This window comes from Engystomops pustulosus, chromosome 3 (genome assembly GCF_040894005.1).
Source record: "Engystomops pustulosus chromosome 3, aEngPut4.maternal, whole genome shotgun sequence".
NCBI classification, from domain to species: Eukaryota; Metazoa; Chordata; class Amphibia; order Anura; family Leptodactylidae; genus Engystomops; species Engystomops pustulosus.
The window spans coordinates 138749234-138772438 of NC_092413.1; the positions used below are offsets into that span (position 1 = coordinate 138749234).

General features: G+C 40.7%; 1 protein-coding gene across 1 annotated transcript; it reads left to right on the forward strand.

The window, feature by feature from the left end:
* Positions 1–1906: 1906 nt before the first annotated feature.
* Positions 1907–22961, forward strand: GCLC (glutamate-cysteine ligase catalytic subunit). Its single transcript, XM_072142287.1, has 16 exons — positions 1907–2056; positions 11996–12108; positions 12915–13097; positions 13297–13410; positions 13636–13694; positions 13777–13913; positions 14101–14175; positions 14717–14833; positions 14941–15079; positions 16804–16916; positions 17281–17373; positions 17823–17927; positions 18050–18131; positions 20463–20566; positions 20647–20767; positions 21698–22961. Exons 1-16 carry the CDS (start codon positions 1907–1909, stop codon positions 21901–21903), a joined length of 1911 nt encoding a protein of 636 aa, XP_071998388.1. The 3' UTR covers positions 21904–22961.
* Positions 22962–23205: the final 244 nt, after the last annotated feature.

Consider the following 23205-nt stretch of genomic DNA (forward strand, 5'->3'; position numbering starts at 1 on the left):
ACAAATAGGGGTTTATTTTTTGTGAGATTAGATATCCTTAAAAAAAAACCTTCATTTTAGTGGGTCTTAAGCTTATTGATGAGATTTTCTTAACTCTTTAATGTGTGGAGAAAAATTAAATTATCAATTGTTTGCATTTGTTTTAGTATTGCCATTTTTGCAGCAGCATTTTTTGGTGCTTGTAACTTTTTTAGATCACTTTTTAGAACATTTTTTGTAAAGGATTAAGGATTAATGAAAAATTTACTTTTTTGACAAGTTTTGTATGGCAGTATATGGGGATTTACCACATCATTTATTACAATGTGAAAATCGCACCTTGCAATGAAGGAGTTAAAATGAGACAGCCTCGGGTCTTCGTATGACCGGAGGCTGTCAAAGCAAAAGAACGCCGACCCCCTATTACCTCACAGTCGCCAGGATTTAAATGCCTGTGCCAAAAATACATGGTTAATACCCGCGATCGGTGCCAGCATGGACCACGGCTGTTGCAGTTGGGTGTTGGCGAGGGTTCAGCCCGTGAGCCCTTTCCATACACCCGCAGCTGTCCTGTTACATACTATTACATCACATGTCGGTAAGGGGTTAAAGGATCAATAGATTTCAACCTTATTAATCATATATAAGGGAAGTAAGGCTACCTGTACACCAACGTCGCAAAATCAGCCATTAACATCTTTTTTTCATGTCCATTCATCATGGGCGATTTGTTTCATTCTGGCATAATTTTCTCATGGATCCTCATAAACTATAGTCTACGAGTGATCCATGGAAAAGGGTCTGATAAGGACATGCTCTACGTGTGCAATAAGCACATCCGGCTAGTGCTGAGGGTGAGGCAGTATAACAGTCTGTAAAGCCGGATATCATGGGGTCTCTGTTTACAGGGGCATGGAAGCTCCGCTCTGACAACTTCCGACTGTACACGTCCACCCGACCACTGTTGCAGAGTTGTATCGGGTGCTGGGACATGGTGACAGGTGAGCGTGCCCAGCCAGCCACAAGTAGTCGGAGCGGAGCTTCCACACCCCCGTAAAAATACAGGGGCGAGGCTTTGACGCACTACACCTTGATCACCAGATGGGGTAAGTACTAGTTCATTTTATTTTATACAGCCCCATCCCCGGCCACCTCATTTATTTCAGTTAGTCTTGGGCAACCCCTTTAACCTCTTAACGCTCTGCGTTACGGGCTACGGCCGGCAGTGACCTCTGAGACGGGAAATGGCGCCAAATGTCCAAATTGCGACTTTTACACCTTTTTACATCACATAAAAAGTGGAATAAAAAGTGATCAAAATGTCACACAGACCGCAAAATGGTAGCAATGAAAACGTTGGCTCACGTCAGCTCCGTACCCTAAAGTATGAAAAAGAAATAGTTTCTTCAAAGGTTCAGCTATGCTTTAGATATTTGAATTACATAAAAACCTTAAATACTTGTTCTAATCTTGGTATGTGTGGACTTGTCCTGAAAAGGCTTACCTTCGCATATAATTAATGGTTTGGTCTATTACCCTACTAGGCAATAATTTAGTAGTCAGGGATAGAGGGATGCGCCTGTCACAGAACATCGCTTATGTAATCACAGGCGCCATGTGCACGACGGCGGCGGCAGGGTTAACCTTCACTCATAGCCTGTAATAAAACTGCCAAGTCACTGTGGGGAGTGACGCTCAGCCCCGCCCACACGACGAAGAGCCGCCCGAGCGCGCCAGCCCGCAGCCTGTGAGGCGCAGAAAGAGAGCACGAGTCACGTGGTTTCTATGTCGCCGCCTCATAACAAGACTGCTGTGGGCGGAGCCATGTGACAGACCGGTGAGAGACGAAGAGGGCAGGGAAGACTTTACTAGTACGGAGCTTGCAGTGCGCGCACTTGTACAGTCTCCAGGCGTCGCAGCAGCAGTTATGGGTCTCCTGTCTCACGGCTCGCCGCTCAGCTGGGAAGAAACCAAGAAGTACGCGGATCACGTGCGGCAGCACGGCATCACCCAATTCCTGAACATCTACCACAAAGTCAAAGAGCGTCAGAAGGACGTGCTCAAGTGGGGCGACGAGGTGAGAGCCCGCCAGACAGCGCTGTATGATGGTGCGCCCACAGCTATCCCGGCTAGCTCCTGATAGGGGCGCCCGTGTCATGTGACTCCCGGAAGGGCTTCTATACAGTGTAGTGGTCATGGCTGCAGGAGAGCGGCGTGCTGTGCTGTACGTACCGCACCGGGACATCGCTGCCATGACCTGCTGCAGTGTGTGCTGTAGTACCGGACACTCTATGTACGTGCCTGTTCTATAACATCCTACTGCAGTGATTATAGAGCATGCACGTACATACAGTGGCCGGCAGACACTGTACTAGGATGTTATAGAGCAGGCACGTACATAAGGGTGGCCGGCAGACACTGTACTGGAATGTTATAGAGCAGGCACTTACATAAGGTGGCCGGCAGACACTGTACTAGGATGTTATAGAGAAGGCACATACATAAGGGTGGCCGGCAGACGCTGTACTAGGATGTTAGCGCATGCACTTACATAGTGAGCCGGCAGACACTGTATTAGGATGTTATAGAGCACGCACGTACATAAGAGTGGCCGGCAGACACTGTACTAAAATGTTATAGAACACGCACGTACATAAGAGTGGCCGGCAGACACTGTACTAGAATGTTATAGAGCACGCACGTACATAAGAGTGGCCGGCAGACACTGTACTAGAATGTTATAGAGCATGCACGTACATAGTGGGCAGCAGACAATGTACTAGGATATTATAGAGCATGCATGTAGGTAGTTGAACTGCATTTTTCACGCGTGAGTTCTGTGCATGCTTTTGATGTTCCAAACTCTGTCCCATTGTTTTCAATAGGCTTGTTCTTATTTGCTGCTTTTTTTCCGCACATGTCAAAATTGCAGCATACTCTACTTTCGCATTTCACAAATGTTTTTCATGCCCCTTTCAAGTCTATGGAGACACATCAAAAATGCATTGCACTTGCGAGTATTTCAAGTGCAATGTGTTTTAAATGGATGGGTTGCTAGGTGATGTGAAAAAAAGGCAGGAAGTGGCATGTGGGTACCAATTTAAAAACCACATGCGCATGTAAAAACTTTAATGACTGAGTAAAAACTGACCAAAATTGTCAGTTTTTGACGCATTGCCCTCGTGACGTGATCTGCACTTTTTACTTTTTGGTGTGCATATTGACTTATACTGGCAGACAAAGGCATAGTTGTTGCATCTGAAAAAGGCAGGATGAAAAGATGCAGCAAACTACATATTTCTAACCTGCTTCCCACCTGCTTAGTGATAAAGAAGCCCACAGGCAGTGGATGTAGAGTATAGTAGCAGGAGGGAGGGGGGGACCCGGGTGATGTCATGTCAATATAAGGACAGTGACATCACTAGCTTCTGCTAATATAAGGATGGTTTCCCCCAATTGCTGGCTGCTGCCGTTGTGTACCTCTCCCACTGGGGTACAGCTAATTCACCATATTTGAGCATACAAAACACTTTGGGGGAGGTATATCAATCTGTTTACGGAGTTATTTGCACCTAAATTGTCATGCTATGTTTTGCACCTAGATTGTCATGGCTATGCCATAAAATAACCCATTTGCCACAAAATTCAGTCTAAATGATCAAGGGAATGACTGCTGCACATAAAAATATTTTATATAACTATAGAAGATAAAGTAGAGTAATGTGTATTGGCATTGCTGTAAACTCTTGTGGTATATATGTAACATGTGCGCCCGAAAATTCAATAGCTAAGTCTTTCCATCCTGCTCCCTCCTGCTGAGCGACGTATATGCTTAGGGGAGGCAAAAGAAAGCTTTGGGGAGTGGATACAACATATTGCATCCCTTCTTCTGCCTCACTAAGCAGAAAGAGGGGGGACCGGTGATGTCAGAGTCCATTTAAGGACAGTGACATCACTGGGGAAACACCCCTAAAAGTTTCCCCCTACAATCAAGGGGTTGGAGGAGTCACTGCGCAACATGTGCTATATAAGCATACAGTAGGATATGTCTGCCATATATTGTAAGGACACGTCCGGAATCTGCCGACTTGTCGTTACAACATATGACAAAAAAGACATTTTAACCCAGCCTACAGTGGTCTAATAACTGACACACATAATACATCTCCACCTTTGTCTCTACCAGAATTCTGGTGTAATTTTAGCCACATTTATTACAGGGTTTTAGATAATTTTTGAATAGTTCCAACATGTCTGAAAAAAGGGGTGTGGTCTAGGCACCATAAAATTGTGCTGTAAACTAGACCAACTAATAGCTGGTCTAAAGTCCGACTCCAGCATCCTTTATCTGTCACAGAATACGACTGTGGAGTCTGACTCTTCACTCATATGTTCATAAACTGTTTTATTGAATCTCACTTTTTTTTTTTTTTTTGTTTACATCTACCCTTTATTTTCTGAAGCTTTTAAAACCTGGATGCCCAACATCTGATTTTCTCGGTGTGCATGAGGTGTATTCCTCAATAATCATGTGGCCATTGTACATTTCACGATGGATTACTATTGTTTTTATGAAACCGTTCCTGCAGATGTATTGACCTGGGTGCCATTGAAATGTGAAATAATGTATTGTTTCAAGATGTTGCCTTGGAATCGGAAAGCTATTTAATTAAAAAGGGATCTTGATGTAAAACTATTTGACATTTACTGCAGATGCTGGGTTTCCAATAGTTCAGCCCGGTCTTTTAAAGGGAACCTATCATCAAACATTGACCAAATAAACCATTAACAGTATGTTAAGAAGCTGAACAGCTTCTAGATTGTGGATTTTTTTTTCTTGGCCTAGCTTGGTGGCACCATCCAGAAGATCGGCTTTGAAGTGAGATGTTATTTCTTTGTATATAGTCAGGGAGGCAGGTAGTTGAACATTTTTGTCAAGCTTCCCTGACACTGAACACTTCCTCCCATGTTCTTGACATTATGCGCTGGACTTCAGGAGATTTGGTCAATGATGTCCCTGTACGCAGGACCATAATTCTAGTGAAGAGGCTTTTTAAGGGCACATTGCCGTTGCCCGCTGTACCGTAGCACGGCGGGGCCGAGGAGGAGGTGAGCGCTGCTAATCCCCGCCCCTCTCCATAGAGGATTACGGCGCCGTATCCCAGGAAAAAAGGTAATGTCTGTTCCGCTCCCATTGGGCGCCATGTGCCCATTACCGTCTATGAGAGACATATATTGGCCGTATATACGTCAGCCATATATACATCCCCCATACGGCAGTGTGATCCTGAGATCCTGGCAATGTGGTTAGATTATCAGGGTACAAGGATTATATTCACTCTGATCTGTCTCGTATCTCTTTTTATGCGTAAGATGCTAGTAGAATTTCAGAAGCTAAATGAGAGATGAGATCAGTGAGATGTATATTACACACAATGACATTCTTAGCTCTGCTAAATCTTTGCTCTGCCACAACGCACTGTTAGATCTGATGTGCCTCTCTCCCCCTCCCCTGGATAGAGAACTTATCTGTCTGTAGCTTCTAGCTCTCGTCACAATGTGACGTGTTGTTTGCCAGCAGGAACTCCGTGTTTCTCTGTGTGAGCTCGTCCTGGAATGTTTAGGGTGGGGGCTATAGGGAGAGAGCATAGAAGAGCGCAGTGTCGGACAGTAAGATGTCTGCTGACCCTAAACTTAAGAGATCCAGGGGCATCTGAAATTGTATACACCAGGACTGATAGAGACAGGTTGGAATTATATCTTTGCAATGCTGTATTGTCAATGTCAATTTTTGTGAATAATAGTGAATTGGAGAATATTTTGTTACCCTGAGTACATTTCAGAAGCTTGTCTTTGTGGAAATACCCCTTAATCCAGCAGATACACTGAGCACTATGGCAAGTTCTACTCAAGAAAGTTTGACAAACTGGCATTGTCTGCAGGAACTACCAGCGGCTCCTGATGTTAGGGGTGGGTTGTCGTAGAGCAGGGGTAGGTAACCTATGGCTCGGGAGCCAGATATGGCTCTTTTGTTGGCTGCATCTGGCTCTCATACAGATATTTAATAAATAGTGATGGCTGCTGTGTGTCTCTTAGACTGATCACTGGACACAGGCAACAATGTTACTGCTGCCTACGTCCTTTGTACGACCCAGGCGCCATCGTCTAAGCCTGGGTCAAAGAGAAGAGTGGGAGCGATGAGGAGCTGGCTGCAGGGAGCTTGGGAAGTGAATTTTTTTTTCTCTGGGGCTACCTATATACCGGGGGCATGTGCTGTGGCTACCTATCTACTTGGGGGCATGTGCTGGGGCTACCTGTATACTGGGAGGCATGTACTACGACTACCTATTTCCTGGGAAGCATACTGGGGGACATGTGCTGTAGCTACCTATCTACTGGGGGTATGTGCTAGGACTACCTATCTACTGGGAGGCATGTGGTGGGTGTCAGGATTTGGAGTGAACCCCCTGGACCGACGCGGACAGTGATTTAAGCAGACACCTGGGACCGGAATCTAAATGGCACCCAGTTTTCACCAGAGCCGGCCGCAAAGCGGGATGGTCTTGCTACAGCGTGGTACAACCAGGTCATTCCACAAGTGCGAGTTGTCCACGGTGCTTCAAAGGTCGAGGTACAGGATCACTAGGCAGTCTCATGGTCAGGAACAGGCAGACCGTCAAGGATGCAGCAAGAGATCAGGGGTGGCGGCGAAGGAGCAGAATCAGGAACAGGTCTGGGGTCACAATGGGAGGTCAACACTTGGAAAGGAAACACTGTGGAAAGCTTCCTCATAGGCATGAAGCACTAAGATCCGACAGGGAAAGCTGGGAGCCGCCTGTCTTTATAGGAACCCGGGAAGTGGGCAGCACAAATCAGCGGCTCACCGGCCCTTTAAATCTCTGAGTGCCGGCGCTCGTGCTGGCCAGCTGGGAAAGTGGTGAGTTGAGCTCGGAAAGGGGCGCTGCCACAGAGGGGCACGGGTGTGCCTGCGATCCAAGAACTAGATCGCAGGGGCACCTGTAACACTGGGACTACCTATTTACTGGGGGGCATGTGCATATGGTACGGCTCTTATGGAATAACATTTTAAAATATGTGGCGTTCATGACACTCTTAGCCAAAAAGATTCCTGACCCCTGTCAGGGTAGGTTCCAATATATACTGGCATATGATAAATTTCTGAGAGTATGTTGGTTCAGTTCACCTGTTCTACAATTGGGCTGATAGACCCTGAGACAAGTGTAGCAAATATGTAAACTGGCTCACATGTGTCCAACTAGCCTGGCGTACTTTAACCCTTTCACGACTGCCATTCACTTATTTACGTCATATTTACACATTCCCCGTGTAGAAAGGATGTTTGTAAAAACGTCTTGACAGTGATCAACTTCAAACGGTCATATCTCCTGAACCCTGGCACATAGAAACATAATTTTCGGTAATTATAAACAGAAGATTCTCCCCTTGTGAAAATGTTGAGAAAACACATTTTGTTGCATTTTCTTGTGGGCTTGGATTTTACGACTTTCACTGTGCGCCCCAAATTACATGTCTACTTCATTTATTGGGTCAGTACGGTAACTGGGATACCACATTTGTATAGGGTTTATAATGTTTTCATGCATTTAAAAAAAACAAAAAAACAACTACTTTGGTGTATGGAGCTGTGGACAGTCATTTCTTTGGGGGACTTTTGATGATTTTTTTTCAATGCTACCATTTTTAGGACTGTACAGCCTTGTGACGTTTTATAGAATTTTTTATATTTTTCTGAATGGCAGCTATTTTCAGTTAAGGTTAAGCGACAGGAATAACCATAATTATATTTTTCATAGATCGGACATTTTTGGACGTGAGGATATCTAACTCGTTTTACTGTGAATTTGTTTAAGCTCTAGGGAAAGGGGTTGATTTTAATTTTTAGGGTTCTAAAAAAAATGTTATAAACTTTTTTTTTTTTTTTTTTGTCATGGCAACAGAGTGTATCTAAGATGGAGGCGCTTTGCCAGCGTTAACACCCGCAGTCGGTGAATTGCATTCTATGTGCAAATGTTCAGCGGATGTAGGCCTGTCAGCTAAAAGGAGAATATAGAAGAAGCTGCTGGAAACTTGCACTCACTTTTCAGAAGTACATGCATCTTCTGCATCTGTAGCTGAACCTAGGAAAGGGGGATGGAATAATGCTAGTCATATTTATAACATGTTGTTAAAAGTTACTACTTATTTAAAAAAAAAAAAAATTGGAAAAATTACAAAGCGTATTTTTTTCATATTTGGAGTCAATTATTGGTAAGTTTTATAGACAAAAAATATGTACTGAAACTATCCTCTCAAGTTTGTCTCACAAAGTAAAGATTGTTATGATGTGTAAACCTTTTCCTGAGATATTATCATTAAAAAAAAGCACATAGCAGGTCGTCAAAACTTGACCTGGACATTCAGGCACCAAAGACCATCGGTCACGGAGATGGTTAAGTTACTTTTCAAACCAGAATCTGTCTGTTTTAGTCAATTATTTTACTTCCTGAAATGTAATCTTTTGCGCATTACAATCTGCATTGTACTCCATAGTTTCTTTACTGCCCTACTTCTCGGTTCAGTAAATTTAAACCGAAATATCTTCTGTTATCCATTCCTCCAAGTGTTCTCCCAAGTTGCACCAATTCTCTGTAATGCTCTGCTTCAGAAACACAAAATTATAACCACCTTCCACAGTTGCAAACACCTCTATTAACTGCTGAAAGGGTTATTCCTACAAATAACGCATTCTCTAATTCACTGTTATTAACAAAAAATACAGCATTCAACAGTTATAATTCCAACTTATCTCTATCAGCCCTGGTGTTTACAATTTTGGATCCCTGGATCCAACTGTAAAAGTTTTTTTCACTATGGTTGGATTCTTCCCCTCCTGCCTGCACACTGCAGTGCTCTCTGCCTTCTGCCCCTCCCCCCAACAATACAAAGCCAGCTCAGACATGGCCGACAAACAGCATTGTACATAGTTTACTCTACAAATTAGACAAGATAAGGTCTATATAGCAGTGTGTGATTAAAGGTGAATAAGCAGAGCTGAGAGTCTCGTTGTCTTTTAGATTCATCTCCTCTCTTTTTATTTGTGTCAGATACTAGTAGACTGTTCAGAAGCTGAAAAGTGTAGATAAACCATGTACCCTGATAATCTAAGCACATTGTCGGCAAACAGCATTTCATAGCACAGAGGAATCATTTAGTGTCTGCCGACACTAAATGACCGTCGCTGAGTTGTAGGAGCGAAAACAGAAATAAAACTGAAAAGTAAGGGGATTAAAAAATACACTAGGGGATTAAAATTTGAGAATGGGCAAACCCATTTTATGACTGCCCATTGTAAATGTGCAGTACAGACCAAAAGTTTGGACTCCTCCTCTCATTCAAAGTTTTCAGTATTTTCTATAAAAATTGGAAATTCACACTGAAGGCCTCAAAACTATGAATTAACACATATGAAATTTTATAGGTAATAAAAAAGTAAAACAACTGAAAATGTCTTATACTTAAGGTTTTTCAAAGTAGACACCTTTTGCTTTCACTACTGATTTGCACACTCCTGGTATTCTCTTGATGAGCTTCAAGAGGTAGTCACCAGAAATGGTCTTCCAACAATCTTAAAGGCGTTCCCAGTGATGCTTAGCACTTGTTGGCCCTTTTTTCCTTAACTTTGCGGTCCAGCTCGCCCTGAACCATCTCAATTGAGTTCAGGTCTGGTGACTGTGGATTTTAGGTCATCTGGTGTAGCACCCCATCACTTTTCCTTGGTCAAATAACCCTTACACAGCTTTAAGGTGTGTTTGGGGTCATTTTCCTGCTGAAAAATAAATGGTCTTACGAAACGCAAACCGGATGGAATAGCATGCCACTGCAAGATGCTGTGGTACCCATGCTGGTTCAGTATACCTTCAATTTTAAATACATCCCCAACAGTGTCCCCAGCAAAGCAAAGGATGGAACCAGGCATGTAGAGTCTATTCGTTCACCTTTTCTGCATCGCGCAAAGACAGTGGTTGGAACCAAAGATCTCAAATTTGGACTCATCAGACCAAAGCACAGATTTCCACTGGTCTAATGTCCATTCCTTGTGTTATTTAGCCCAAACAAATCTTTACTGCCTGTTGCCTGTCCTTAGCAGTGGTTTCCTAGCAGATATTGTACCATGAAGGCTGCTGCACATTGTCTCCTATTAACACTTGGTGTACAGATGTATCTGCTGCTAGAACGCTGTGCAACAGTGACCTGGTCTCTAATCTGAGCTGCTGTCAATCTGTGATTTCTGAGGCTGGTGACTCGGATTAACTTGCCCTCCAGCGGTCTTCATGTTAGCCAGTTTCTTTGTAGCACTTTTTGCAACTGCACTTGGACACTTAAAGTTTTCTTGAGGTTTTGGGCTGACTGACCTTCATTTCTTAAAGTAATGATGGCCACTCGTCTCCTATGGCCGGAGACTATGGTAGGGAAGTATTTGTAGTTTAATATGTCTACCAGCTAGTGGTAGATTTCCTTTTTAAGGGTAATATTTTTTTTATTTATTTTCTTAAACTGACCAGTAAGATGTGCCAATTTATGCATGTACATAGTTGAATGCAGTTACTTGGTGAATCCCCACATATGGATTCACACCGGGCTCCTAAGCGATTGCTATTACCGCCGGTGCCTGACTGTAACTGCCACCCGAATTCCACCAGCTGTGGTAATCCGTATCATGGGCGATTATGCCCTGAACTACCTAAGCCGATTGTGACAGTCTGTCATGTTCAAACAGCTTCGGACACCCATTTCCTGACATGGTTGAAATGATCCTTTTGTCAAGTTTGCAGAGAGGAGCTTTTAACTCCAATTGTCTAATGTCCGTCTTGCTCACACTTGCCTTAACAAACCAAAGCTATTAGTGTTTCCGTTTACACAATGTATGGCTTAGCGCTAGCTTACTATTACCATACTGAGAGCCATTATGCAATCTGTGTGTGAGAAATTCATCCCATTGATCTTTTGGTATCAAACTGGAATGACATAGCGGAGGATAATGTAAAATGTGCAAAGTATCTGGCAGCAATAGACTGACACACCTGCTAAAACATGAAACCAGAACATTGTGTACACTGTTATAGTTCTTTGTGTAGAGTTATTGAGAAAACTACAGTTTATGGAATAAAAATAAATTTTCTGTAAACATCTTTTTATAGGGGTTGTCTGGGATTTAAAAGAAATTTTATTTTTATGAATGGGGGTGGGGGTTATTTAAAAACAATAAATACTTCTGCTCTCCTGCTCTGTTTACTCGCTGTGCCGTCTCCCGGGTCTCTACTTGTTTACATAGACCGGCCTGTCCCGACCACTGCAGCGTGCCTGCTAAAGCATAAGATGCAGAGGCACCTCCGGCCTTTGTAAGCAGACAGACCAGGTTGTCGGTGCAGCGAGTAAACGGAGGAGGTAAGCATAATGGGTTTGTTGCTTTTATATAGCGACCCTAACCCCTCCCTCCTCATCCATATATAATTTCTTTTGACTTAAATGTCATCAATTATAAATGCATTTTGGGTAGAATTTCTCAGTCTTTAGTCACAACTTATTAGAACGGAAAGTATAAATTTTAGGCTATGTTCACTCGGTGCATTTTGAGACGCAATTTAGAGGCTCCAAACGTGATCACATGCTGAGGTAACAGCATTTCCATCGCATTTGCTAAATACAAAGCAAACTCCATACTGCCTCTCAATACGCAACGTGAACATGGCCTCAAACTATGCTGTGGTGCATGGATCTGAGCAAGTGTCTCTGGTTTATGGTGCTTGATTATAGTGGTAGACTGTCTAGTCTAACTTGGTACCTACTATTGGTTGGCTAATCTACATCAGATTTGTGAGCCAAGATTCTGGCACATTGGCGTTCTATTTGGCACACATACCCTTTGTCATGCTAAGTTAAAATTCTTGATAAATGTGCTAAGCAAAAAGTGTTTTGATCTTCTGAATTCTTTCAGGTTGAGTACATGTTGGTTGCCTTCGATCATGAAAATCACAAGGTGCAATTGGTGCTTAATGGTGAAGAAATGCTTGATGTACTTCAAGGCCGAGGTGAAAAAATAAATCCAAGGTATGTTACTTTTTGTAGGGTTTTCTTCTTTTTTTCCTCCCCCGTCCTATTCGCGTACTAACGATGATCCAAAAACTCCTTTGTAACCAGATGGTGCACACCTACTCCTGTTCATGTACAAGAACAAAATATTCCCTGTACAAGAACAAAAGTTCCTTTTCATATGCTACTGTAGTGCATACACCAAGCCCTGCTGTATACAAGTGTAAAGGGGCTGTGTGGATACATACCAGTGCATCAGTAGACATAACATTTTTGGTGCACCGTGATCAGGTTATTTACATAACAATAACATGCCGTTTTTCTAAAATCTTTGAAACTGGAAAGGTATGTTAGGAAAGCTTATAAAGTGCTTCAAAATGGGCAACCCTTTTTAAGGTTTAGTTCCCATCATGAGCCTAAACAGTTGAGGCAGAACACAAAGTGCCAGTCTTTCCGTTGTACCCTACCTGTGTCATTGCAGAAAAGACCTGCACTTATTCTGTGTCTTCCACCACAACTGATTTTTGCTTAAAATAACTGATGTGAATAATTGAAGACCTAAAGGAGATATCAACTGGGACTGGGTTGTTTTCATTTTTTATTAATAGAAGTTATGGAGAGATGTACGGTAGTTTTGAGCCAGGGTTTCTTCCTTAGTATGGCTGATCACCCCTATTTAGTTTGGCTATTCATTGTAGATCTTGCCACTGTGGGTAGCTAAATTCTTCTTACAGTAGGGTATCTTGAAAAAAGTGATAACTTCTCTCCATGGCAATGATTTGAGATAATATTGACCATGGTTGTTTTTCCATTCCATTGTTTAGTCATCCTACCCTTTGGAGACCAGAGTATGGCAGCTATATGATTGAGGGAACTCCTGGGCAGCCCTACGGTGGAACCATGTCAGAATTTAATACTGTGGAAGAGAATATGAGTGAACGACGCCAAGAAGCATCTTCCCTTCTTACAGACAATGTTTCCATTTGCACAATAACTTCCTTTCCAAGGTAAAACTTGTTTTGCTTTCACCCCGCCCCTTGCATTCACAATAATAATGGCAATTTAATTACTTTTTGTGACTCTTGAACTTTATTTTTTTTTATGTGTTTAAAAATTGCAGTAATGTATACGTTAAATTTAATTAAATTGATCATGCCTAAAATGCAGCGGACATGTTACCTATTCGGCATTGGTGTTTATGTTTAGACTGGGATGTCCTGGATTCACATTACCAGAATTCCAACCAACTCCAGTGGAACATGGAGCCTCCAAGTCTCTATTCTTTCCAGACGAAGCAATTAACAAGCATCCTCGGTTCAGGTAAGCTCAGTAATCTGTAGTACTTTGGACTTTTGAACAGTTTCAGAATTGGGTTTATTGCCCTTTGATGAAAGAGTAGATATATTTAGTTCTGTTCATAAGTTATCATATCTAACATCAGATTCGTTGCATAAGAAATAAAACTTGTTCCATTGCTAGATAGTATTCAGGGGACTTTGTCTGAGAGAATTAAACATAAGTAACTTGGCACTTATGTTTACACAGTACATTAACCAGAAATATTCGACACCGGCGTGGTGAAAAAGTGGCCATTAATGTTCCAAGTAGGTACATGTCTTGGTTATGTTTTCATTTAGGGAACTATTACCGGAACCTGTTACCATGCTGTGTCTTTTGCTCATTCAGTTTTTAAAGACCGGAATACCCCCTCTCCGTTTATTGAAAGATTTGCAAATGATCCTGGTAATGAAGCTAAAGCGGCATTGCCTGATCACATATACATGGATGCCATGGGCTTTGGGATGGGTAACTGCTGTCTACAGGTATGCTGCTAATGATATTTTTTATAGTTTGTAAACTTTTTCAATAATATTCTGTTTGGTTTTCAGTTATTTCTATATAATCCAATAGTGGTATGTTTGGTCAAGCGGAATTAATATTGTTAAATTATTAAATCTGTTAAGTAGATAATTTTATGTTTATTTTTTTTTTCCATGTGTCTTGCATTAGGTAACTTTCCAAGCTTGCAGCATTTCAGAAGCTAGGTATCTTTATGACCAGCTAGCAACAATATGTCCAATTGTGGTGAGTGCATAGTTTTCTGTGTAGTATTTTACATACCAGGAGTTTTGTCCTGGAGATCTGTGTAAGCACACTTGTAGAAATAGAAATGCATTTTGTTATACAAGAACTGTAGCTTGGAACACTTGGCGAGTGTTGTCAATCTAAGCTATGAGTTCCCCAGCTCTCTCCCCCTGCGCTGAAGGACTATTGTAGCGTGCAACCATGAACCTGATCCAGCTTTCTCAGAGCAAAGGGAAGGGCCTGTGCCAATCATACACACCAATATAATTACACTGATCTCCAGGGCTAATACTTAATGCTGTCTGGAGCTTTGTATGGCAAAACTGTTAGTACACTGCCTTTAAAATGTTGGGTGTCCTCCGTCCTGCTCAGTTTTGTTAGTTTTTTTTTTTCTGTAAAACATACTGTATGTCATTTCCTCAACTGAACACCTCAGTCTGAATAAGTCTTAATTCTAAGAGATGCCTACATTCAGTACATGGTACTCTGAAGTGTGTGTGTGTTAATTTATATTAAAATAACTGTAGTGTTTACTTTGCAGATGGCTTTAAGTGCAGCTGCACCATTTTACAGAGGCTATGTGTCTGATATAGACTGCCGGTGGGGAGTTATATCTGCTTCTGTTGATGATCGCACTAAAGAAGAAAGGGGCTTGGAGGTAAATTTAATATTACTTTGTTTGATTTTCTGCTTTTTTTTCTTAGTGTTTTTTTTGTTTTTTTTTTTATGGCTAAGAAGCATTAACATATGTTCTATTTTCTATAGCCTCTGAAGAATGACAAATATCAAATCAGTAAATCTCGATATGATTCTATAGACAGCTATCTCTCCACATGTGGTGAAAAGTACAATGACCTTGATTTGACTATAGATAAAGAAATATATAGCCAGCTAACAAGAGAGGGTAAGTTCTAAAGCTTATTAAATATATTTGCAAGTGTTTAACCCCTTAACGCTCTGCGCCGTAGCTCTACGGTGCAAAGGTGCAGGGGGTGTATGAAGAGGGCTCACGGCCTGAGTCCTCTTCATACACAGGTGGGGGTTGTTGCATATTGCAGCAAACCCCCACCGCTATTAACCGTGGTCAGTGCTTGCACCGATCACAGCTATTAACTCATCCGATGCCAACGGCATTTAACAGATGGCCCCTGTCATCGGCGATCGGTTGCCATGAAAGCCTCGGGTCTTCGTCAGACCCGAGGCTACATGTTTTCTTCAGTTTCGTTACAATGAGCCAGTGATTCTTTGTAACGTATACTGTGTAGAAATGCCATTTACTGCAATACAGCAGTATTGCAGTACATGTTGGGAATGATCAGACCATCTAGGGTTAATGTACCCTAGGGGGTCTAAAAAACTGTAAAAAAAAAAAAGTTTTAAAAATAAATGTTAAAAACCTAAAAGTTCAAATCGCCCCCCTTTCCCTAGAACTGACATAAAACGTTATAAACAGTAAAAGTCAGACACAATAGGTATCGCAGTGTACCAAAATGCCCGATCTATCAAAATATAAAAACTGTTATTGCCAGCGGGGACCTCCATAACGGAAAATGGCGCCCAAATGTCAGAAATGCGACTTTTACACTATTTTACTTCACATAAAAAATGGAATAAAAAGTGACCAAAATGTCGCACAGTCCTCAAAATAATAGCAACGAAAACGTCGGCTCATTTTGCAAAAAATGACATGACATGTCACACAGCCCAAAGTATGAAAAAGTTATTAGCATCAGAAGCTGGCGAAACATTTTTTTTTTTCTTTTTTTTTTGTACACATTTTGTTTCATTTATGAAAATGTATTAAAATCCAATAAAACCTAAGTAAATTTGGTATCACCGCGATCGTACCGAACCAAAGAATAAAGTAGACGTGTTATTTGGAGTTCACAGTGAAAGACGTAAAAACTGAGCCAAAAAGAACGTGTCGTGAACGTGAATTTTTTTCCACATTTGAAATTTTTTTTTCTGGCTTCCCAATACACGGCATGGAATAATAAATAATGTGACGGAGAAGTAAAATTTGTTACGCACAAAATAAGCCCTCTTATTTTTGAAGGTTGAGAGCGAGAAATGAGCAAAAAAAAAAACCTGCGTCCTTAAGGGGTTAATAAATCTACGTATCATTTTAAGATGCATTGCTCACCATATATGTATTGTTGCTAGGGCCAAACTCAGTAATATGACCCCTTTCCCCTCCTATTGTAATTCAATAAGCAACAAGGGATTCATTCAATAAAAACTTTCTTTTGCTTCTCTCTACGGATTGAGGTTTGAGACACTTGTAAATGGACTTTATCTATGCTCTGAACAATATTTTGTTTGCTTTCAACCCTGATGTTGTTTGATATCTTTACTCCTGCTGTTTTGTACTTAACTGTACCTTTTTATCAGTTTATTAAAGCAAAAAAAATAAAACCTTTACCACTTTTAACCAAAGCCAGCATGACCAACTTCATAACTAAAATTTTGATATATAGCATGAAAACATGGAGAGCAATTTACAATTTTACATATCAGACATGAGGCAAGGCATCTAATATTGATCCATTGTACAGTAGAATGCAAGCAAATCAGTGATTCAGTCTCTCTCTAGCTCCATCTTTTTGTGTGTTTTATTTGGCAAAACAGGTATTGACCATCTATTGGCTCAACACATCGCACATCTTTTTATCAGAGATCCTTTGACATTGTTTGAAGAAAAAATTCATCTGGACGATGCCAATGAATCGGACCATTTTGAGGTATGTTAGTCATTTAAATCTAGTAAAGGGGCAAAACATTAAAACATTGCCGGATACTCCTGTATAAAATAAAACATTGTTACATTTAAATGGCCATTGGCGTCAAAACATGGCGAAATGAAGACTTTTTTTTTTTTTTTTTTTTTTTTTTTATCATAAAGTAAACTGCAATATACTTAATCTGCACTATTCTGCCGACGTATGTAGCAGTGGACTTCTACATTCACTACTCTTACAATGCATGGACAAACGTGCTCAGGCTGACGGCTAACTCTTGTGGAGAGCCTTTACCCTTCTGTTTATCCCAACCTGAATACTGTAGAGGTTTGTTTCATTGTCTTTCCTGCCTTTCATTGATCCACAGAATATTCAGTCGACCAACTGGCAGACAATGAGGTTTAAGCCACCACCACCCAACTCTGATATAGGATGGAGGGTGGAGTTTCGTCCTATGGAGGTAATTATGTGTTCTCTAAGTAGCTGCTATTCCGTTAATGGTTTCCTTGTAGCTCAATGAATTTGACAGGAAGTTGGAGCTTTTAACAGGCTGTAGATGCAGATCCAAATGTAACGGGCTGCTTGATCAATGCTGATGACAAATTTGGGGAAAGTAGGTGCACTTGCACCTATTGCAGGTTCACAGGAAATCGAGTGTTCAAAAATTCTTCAAAATCATTGGGGTTTGGGTCCAAGTGTAAGGTGGATAAAAATGTTGTAATTCCCCTTTTTCAGCTCTCGCTTCGTACTTCTGTTACCCCTTCATTGATACACTGGGTCCTATGAACTTTTTATTAGTAGTTTTATTATGTGTGATATTTACATTGGTGCCCCATGTTTCTGCTATTTATCTTAAAACTGTAGATAAAAGGATATAACGTACAAACCCTTTTTTAACTCTGTTTTTAGGTTCAGTTAACAGACTTTGAGAACTCTGCATATGTAGTGTTTGTGGTCTTGTTGACTAGAGTAATTCTGTCATACAAGCTGGATTTTCTCATTCCTCTGTCAAAGGTAAGTTCCGTAATGTGCACGTTTAGGTAATTGTTTGAAAGGTTATTTTCCATTTTGATCTGTGCTTGCAGTACAGTTCTACACTTTTATATTGAAAAATACATATTAAATGATTGTTACAGGTGGATGAAAATATGAAAGCGGCCCAAAAAAGGGATGCTGTTCGGGAAGGGATGTTCTACTTCAAAAAGGATATTTGTAAAGGTATATCCTATGACTTATAGTTGCAGACAGATTTTACTTCCTACATAATGCTGTCAAAGCCCACTCCCCAGAAATTCAGCATTGCTATGCAGTTAAACTTGAAACCATATAGGTTTGATTTTTATTTACCATTACTTTTACACAGGATTGCTTCAAAATGTATTAGCAAATGGTTAACATGGCACACCCTAATTTTTATTTTAATTCTTTGACCCAATTGCTGTATTTGTGGGAAATGCACTTCCCCTTACTCCTTAAATGGGGGAGCTGTAAAAAAAAAAAGAAAAATTATGGACCTCTTCTACTCCGAGCTCCCGTTCGCTCTTGGCACCGCCCATCACTACTGCCTGCTACAACAGGAGTCTCAGACTGTAGCCGGCGTGTGGCTGCAGTCGGCTTGGCATCATCAGAATCCTTACCGGCAGTAATGGGCGGAAGTGTGGTTCAATGGAGGTGAAAAGCGAGTGTAAGAGGCTTATTGTCTACAGGTTCCCCCACTTCCTCTTCAGCCATATATAGAAAAATAAATAAAACATTTAGAAAACCTGTTTGTTTGCCACATGGCACAGTTAATCAGGCCTAAAAATTAACACTGCATCTCATGTGGGCAGGAATGAAGTATATAACCGACAAACGCAACTACCAGGCCAGAGAATAAAATATGTTTTAAGGGATTCTTTAACTTAAAGGGGTATTCTGGGAATATGAACATCTGATACAAAAACCCATGCTATAAATGGAAACAAAACTCAATACAGGCGGTCCCCGGGTTATGTACAAGATAGGTTCTGTAGGTTTGTTATGAAGTTGAATTTGTATGCAAGTTGAAACTGTATATTTTATAATTGTAACTCAAGTCAAATTTTTTTGATCTCTGTGACAATTGGATTTTAAAAATGTTGGATTCTCATAAGAATCAGGATTAACAATTAAAGCTTCATTACAGACACCTGTGATAACTGTTATAGCCGATTTATTGTAGCCTAGGGCAAAAGTACAGTAACTAGGGGTCGTCTGTAAGTTCGGTGTTCTTAAGTAGGGGACTGCCTGAATTCTTAATCACAAAATGGAGCTTAAATAGTTGTCTTTTATAAATTAAAGGGAACATGTGACCAGGAGATCCATTTTTAGCACTACCACAGAGCATAGTACATACACTGCCAAAGTGTTTTGTATAAAAAAAAAATTGGTTTTACAGAAAAAAAGATGTTATATTGTACCTTTCATTAGCATCTGCTGTGTGACTAGGCAGTTGCCTAATGGGAGGGTCTGGAAAGGAGCAGTCCCCCCCCACCCCCACCCTTGGGAAATATGTGACCTTTTCAAATATATGAATAACTATCAACACTCGGGATTGGCTGTAGAGGAGCAGGGGGCGTCGCTAAGCCAAGTTATGGGTGTTTTCATATATTTGAAAAGGTCACATGGAGTAGCTGTTTCCCAAGGGTGGGGGGGAACTGCTCCTTTCCAGCCCCTCCAATTTGGCAACTGCCTAGTCACACAGCACATGCTAATGAAAGGTACAATATAACATATCTTTTTTTTTTTCTGAAAAAAAACATTTTTAATACAAAAACACTTTGGCAGTGTATGTTCTATGCTCTGTGGGGACTGGGGGAGTTCTTAAAACGGGTCTCCTGGTGACAGGTTCCCTTTAAGTGGAGTTATCTCCAAGATGGCCACCACGGGATACCACAACTCCCATGATCCTTCTGTTCTCCATAAGGTCTCTTCCCTCTTATGCTCTGCTCCCAGAGATGATCTAAAAGACTGTTGTGGGCTGTTTCCATAAGAGGGATGCGTGTAAGTGCCATCACTGCACATTTCCCCACTGAGAAGGGTCTCCCAAAAACGCTGGCCATACTGGATGCACTGCAACCAACCGACTACAGCCAAACATAGTGATTATCACAAGACCTGCCCGGACAGGTGCAGGACATGTGGCTGGCAGCCATATTCTGTCCGGTGTCTTCTCCACAGGGTCAAAGTCACAGCTCTGATTTAAAGGGCCAGTAGCATTGTTCATCATAGTGTATGTCCAGAACATTTTTTCTGCTATGGGGAGCAAATCTTTAAATAACTAATTACATACTAGTTTTTAATGACCCGTTTGAATATGAAATATGCTTTTTCCTGGAATACGCCTTTAAATTTCTGTTGTAATATACTTTGGCAAACTGTCCTAGTGTAGCACAATAAATATTTAGTTCTTTCACATGTAAAGATGAGAATCCAACAAAGATTGACCTCCAAACACAAGTTTACTCCCTACTACTAACCACCTTTTAAAAAAAAAATAATGGTAGTGTTGCATCTTTTCCTTTCGTGTAGCTGGCATTCCTGCTGTTGATGGCTGTAGTCCAGCAGTTAATGGCACAGAAGATGAAACTGAAGAGTACACTCTGATGAGCATTGATACAATAATCAATGGAAAGGTAATGTCTTAGAATAAGACCGTTCATTTTGATACTGACTTTTACATGGAAGGTTAAGTTACTACTTTTAACTTTTACAGGACGGAGTATTTCCCGGTTTACTCCCAATTCTCAATTCTTACCTTGAAAATATGGAGGTTGATGTAGACACTCGCTGCACCATCTTAAACTACCTTAAACTTATCAAGAAGAGAGCATCAGGTAACAATTTATGGGATTTGGACATCATCTGATTGCTGATGAGCTTTCGCACCCACAGGGATCACATATACATAATGGGTGTCGTTGATGAGAAAAACCCTTTAATGCTTAAAAATGTCAACAGGTCTACGCTTTAGGTAGGGTATAGAACTTCCTATCTAGAATTCCTTCTTTTCTGTGAAATTTTGCCTTTCTATTTTCAAGTTTAGTGGTTGCAGGGGAAGTTTTGGTTCAGAAGCCCATATCTTTTCTATTGAACCTAGTAACAAGGTTTTATGTGTCTTATTAAAGATGAAGATCTGTTCTTTTAGATAACATTTATGGCTTTGAGCTACAGAACCAGAGATGTATTTCAAACTGTGTCCTAACTGCCTGCAAGTGGCAGATATCCAGTCTGTAGCTCACAGATCCATAAGCCTGATATGATCTGAAAGATGAGAGAGTTCTCAAAAAGCATGTCTTTTAGGTTCTATGGAACAGATGTGGCTTCTGACGAGACACTAATCTTCTATTATGTCATGCGAAGTCTCCTTAGTCATGTAAATGCTCCCACTGAGAACTTGTATCATATTCAGGGTGCCAGTATTTTGACCAAACTTTCAACAAGGGAGCCAGTGAGCATTCAATGCTGATAGCTCTTGGTACTGTACATCAAGTAAACAAGACACTTGATATGTCGGCACCGGATCTTTTCATTACCTTAGGCTTCATCTGGATGTTTAAGATTATATATGCATGTGCATACTATACTGTGTAAAATGTGATTAAGCCCTGCAAGGTCTGCATAGGTTTTGTCTAGGCCATATGCTGCTTTATTCTGACCTTGGCAATATAACTTCAAGCTGCTGCTCAGTGCTTTTAGACCTGTTCATACACAAGCTACTTTCCATACTTGTTGAACCTTTCTATAAAGGCTGTTTTCTTTTGTAGGAGAGCTGATGACCGTCGCTCGATGGATGAGAGAGTTTGTGTCCAGTCATCCAAACTACAAGCAGGACAGTATGATCACTGACCAAATAAATTACGACCTACTGGTGAAATGCAATCAAATTGCTAATGAGCAGACGAGCTGTCCAGAGCTGCTGGGGTTCTCAACTAGGATAAAGCAAAGTGCAAACAAAAATTTGTCTCTATGATGTGGCGTAGAGTTGAGCATTATCTTGTGGTATAGTGACCAAGCAATGCTGCACAGATAACATGGGGCAAAATGATTTTATGCAGTGGCAGCTTAAAAAATGAATTCTATTAACATTTATACAGTGTACATGTAAATAGTAAATATTTTTATGACTAACAATGTATTTGGTTAAAATTGTATCTAGTAACTGTGAAATCAACTTGCAATTTTTATGTATACTTTGGAAATATCATTCTGTTCATGAGTTCTATACAGTAAAGTACCAGTTTATGTATATACAGTATCAAGTGATTAAGGGTTTTAGCTATTTTTTTTTCCTATATATTTTTTTTAAACTTAAGGAATGTTTATGATTGCATCTCTATAGTCACCAGTGCCTCAGTTTTATATGTGCAAAAGATGAGACTGACTGTAATGCTAGCAATTTTAATCTGGTTCCCAAATGAAAAAGCAGTCAGCTGAAAGACCCTGTGCTGAAGCAAGCACAATTTGCCCAGTGGACTGGAGCTGCCTGGGGAGACCTGCATTCCATGACTTGTCAAAGCATTTTATTTCCACATTGAAGATCAGCATGTCACCCTGCCCGTTTTAGGACAAATCATGCGTACTCCCCACCACCCATTTAGAACGATTTTAAGATGATTGTTTAGATCTATTAAATTTTATTATGGGACTCGCTGACCAGAGAATGTCCAGCTGAGGTGTGTATGTTCAAACAAATTGTTGGGCTAATTATGATATTTTGTAAAATAACCATTGCTTGTAATACTGCTGTCATAAGAGTTCTAACCAACTGTTAATATGTGAATGGATCGTATTTTATGCTGATGCAAGTTGAAGATTATTTTAATAACTGAATAAAAAAATGGGTTGCAGCAGTTAAATTGTTAATCTATATTGCAGAGGTTTACACTTTACTCCAGTAGCTGAGCTCTGACTTTGCTTAAATTGTAAGTAATATAAAGTCTGGCGTAGAGATGTTAATGTCCAATCACACTGTTTAATCCTGATGTATATTTGAAAAAGTAAAAAAATACATTGCTGGTACCTACTAAATTTGTGCCTTTTTTTTGGGGGGGGGGGGGGAGTGATATATATTTTTAATTAATGGTCAAAGGTTGCTGTACAAATTGGTTCAGACTATTATCTGGTGAACGATATGATGCAGCCATAAAAAAAACAAACAAAAAAAAAATTAAAGTTGCTCAATTCTATCAAGCTTTGGATATAAATGTTCAGTAAAACTGAAGAAGCCCCGATCCCCTGACGCTGGCTATCCGGCGAAACGTGTCGGGGGGGC

Coding starts and splice junctions, on each gene's coding strand:
- GCLC (XM_072142287.1), top strand. CDS start 1,907: ATGGGTCTCCTGTCTCACGGCTCGCCGCTCAGCTGGGAAGAAACCAAG. Junction 12,109..12,914: donor GGTGAAAAAATAAATCCAAG/GTATGTTACTTT, acceptor TCCATTGTTTAG/TCATCCTACCCTTTGGAGAC. Junction 13,411..13,635: donor AACAAGCATCCTCGGTTCAG/GTAAGCTCAGTA, acceptor ATGTTTACACAG/TACATTAACCAGAAATATTC.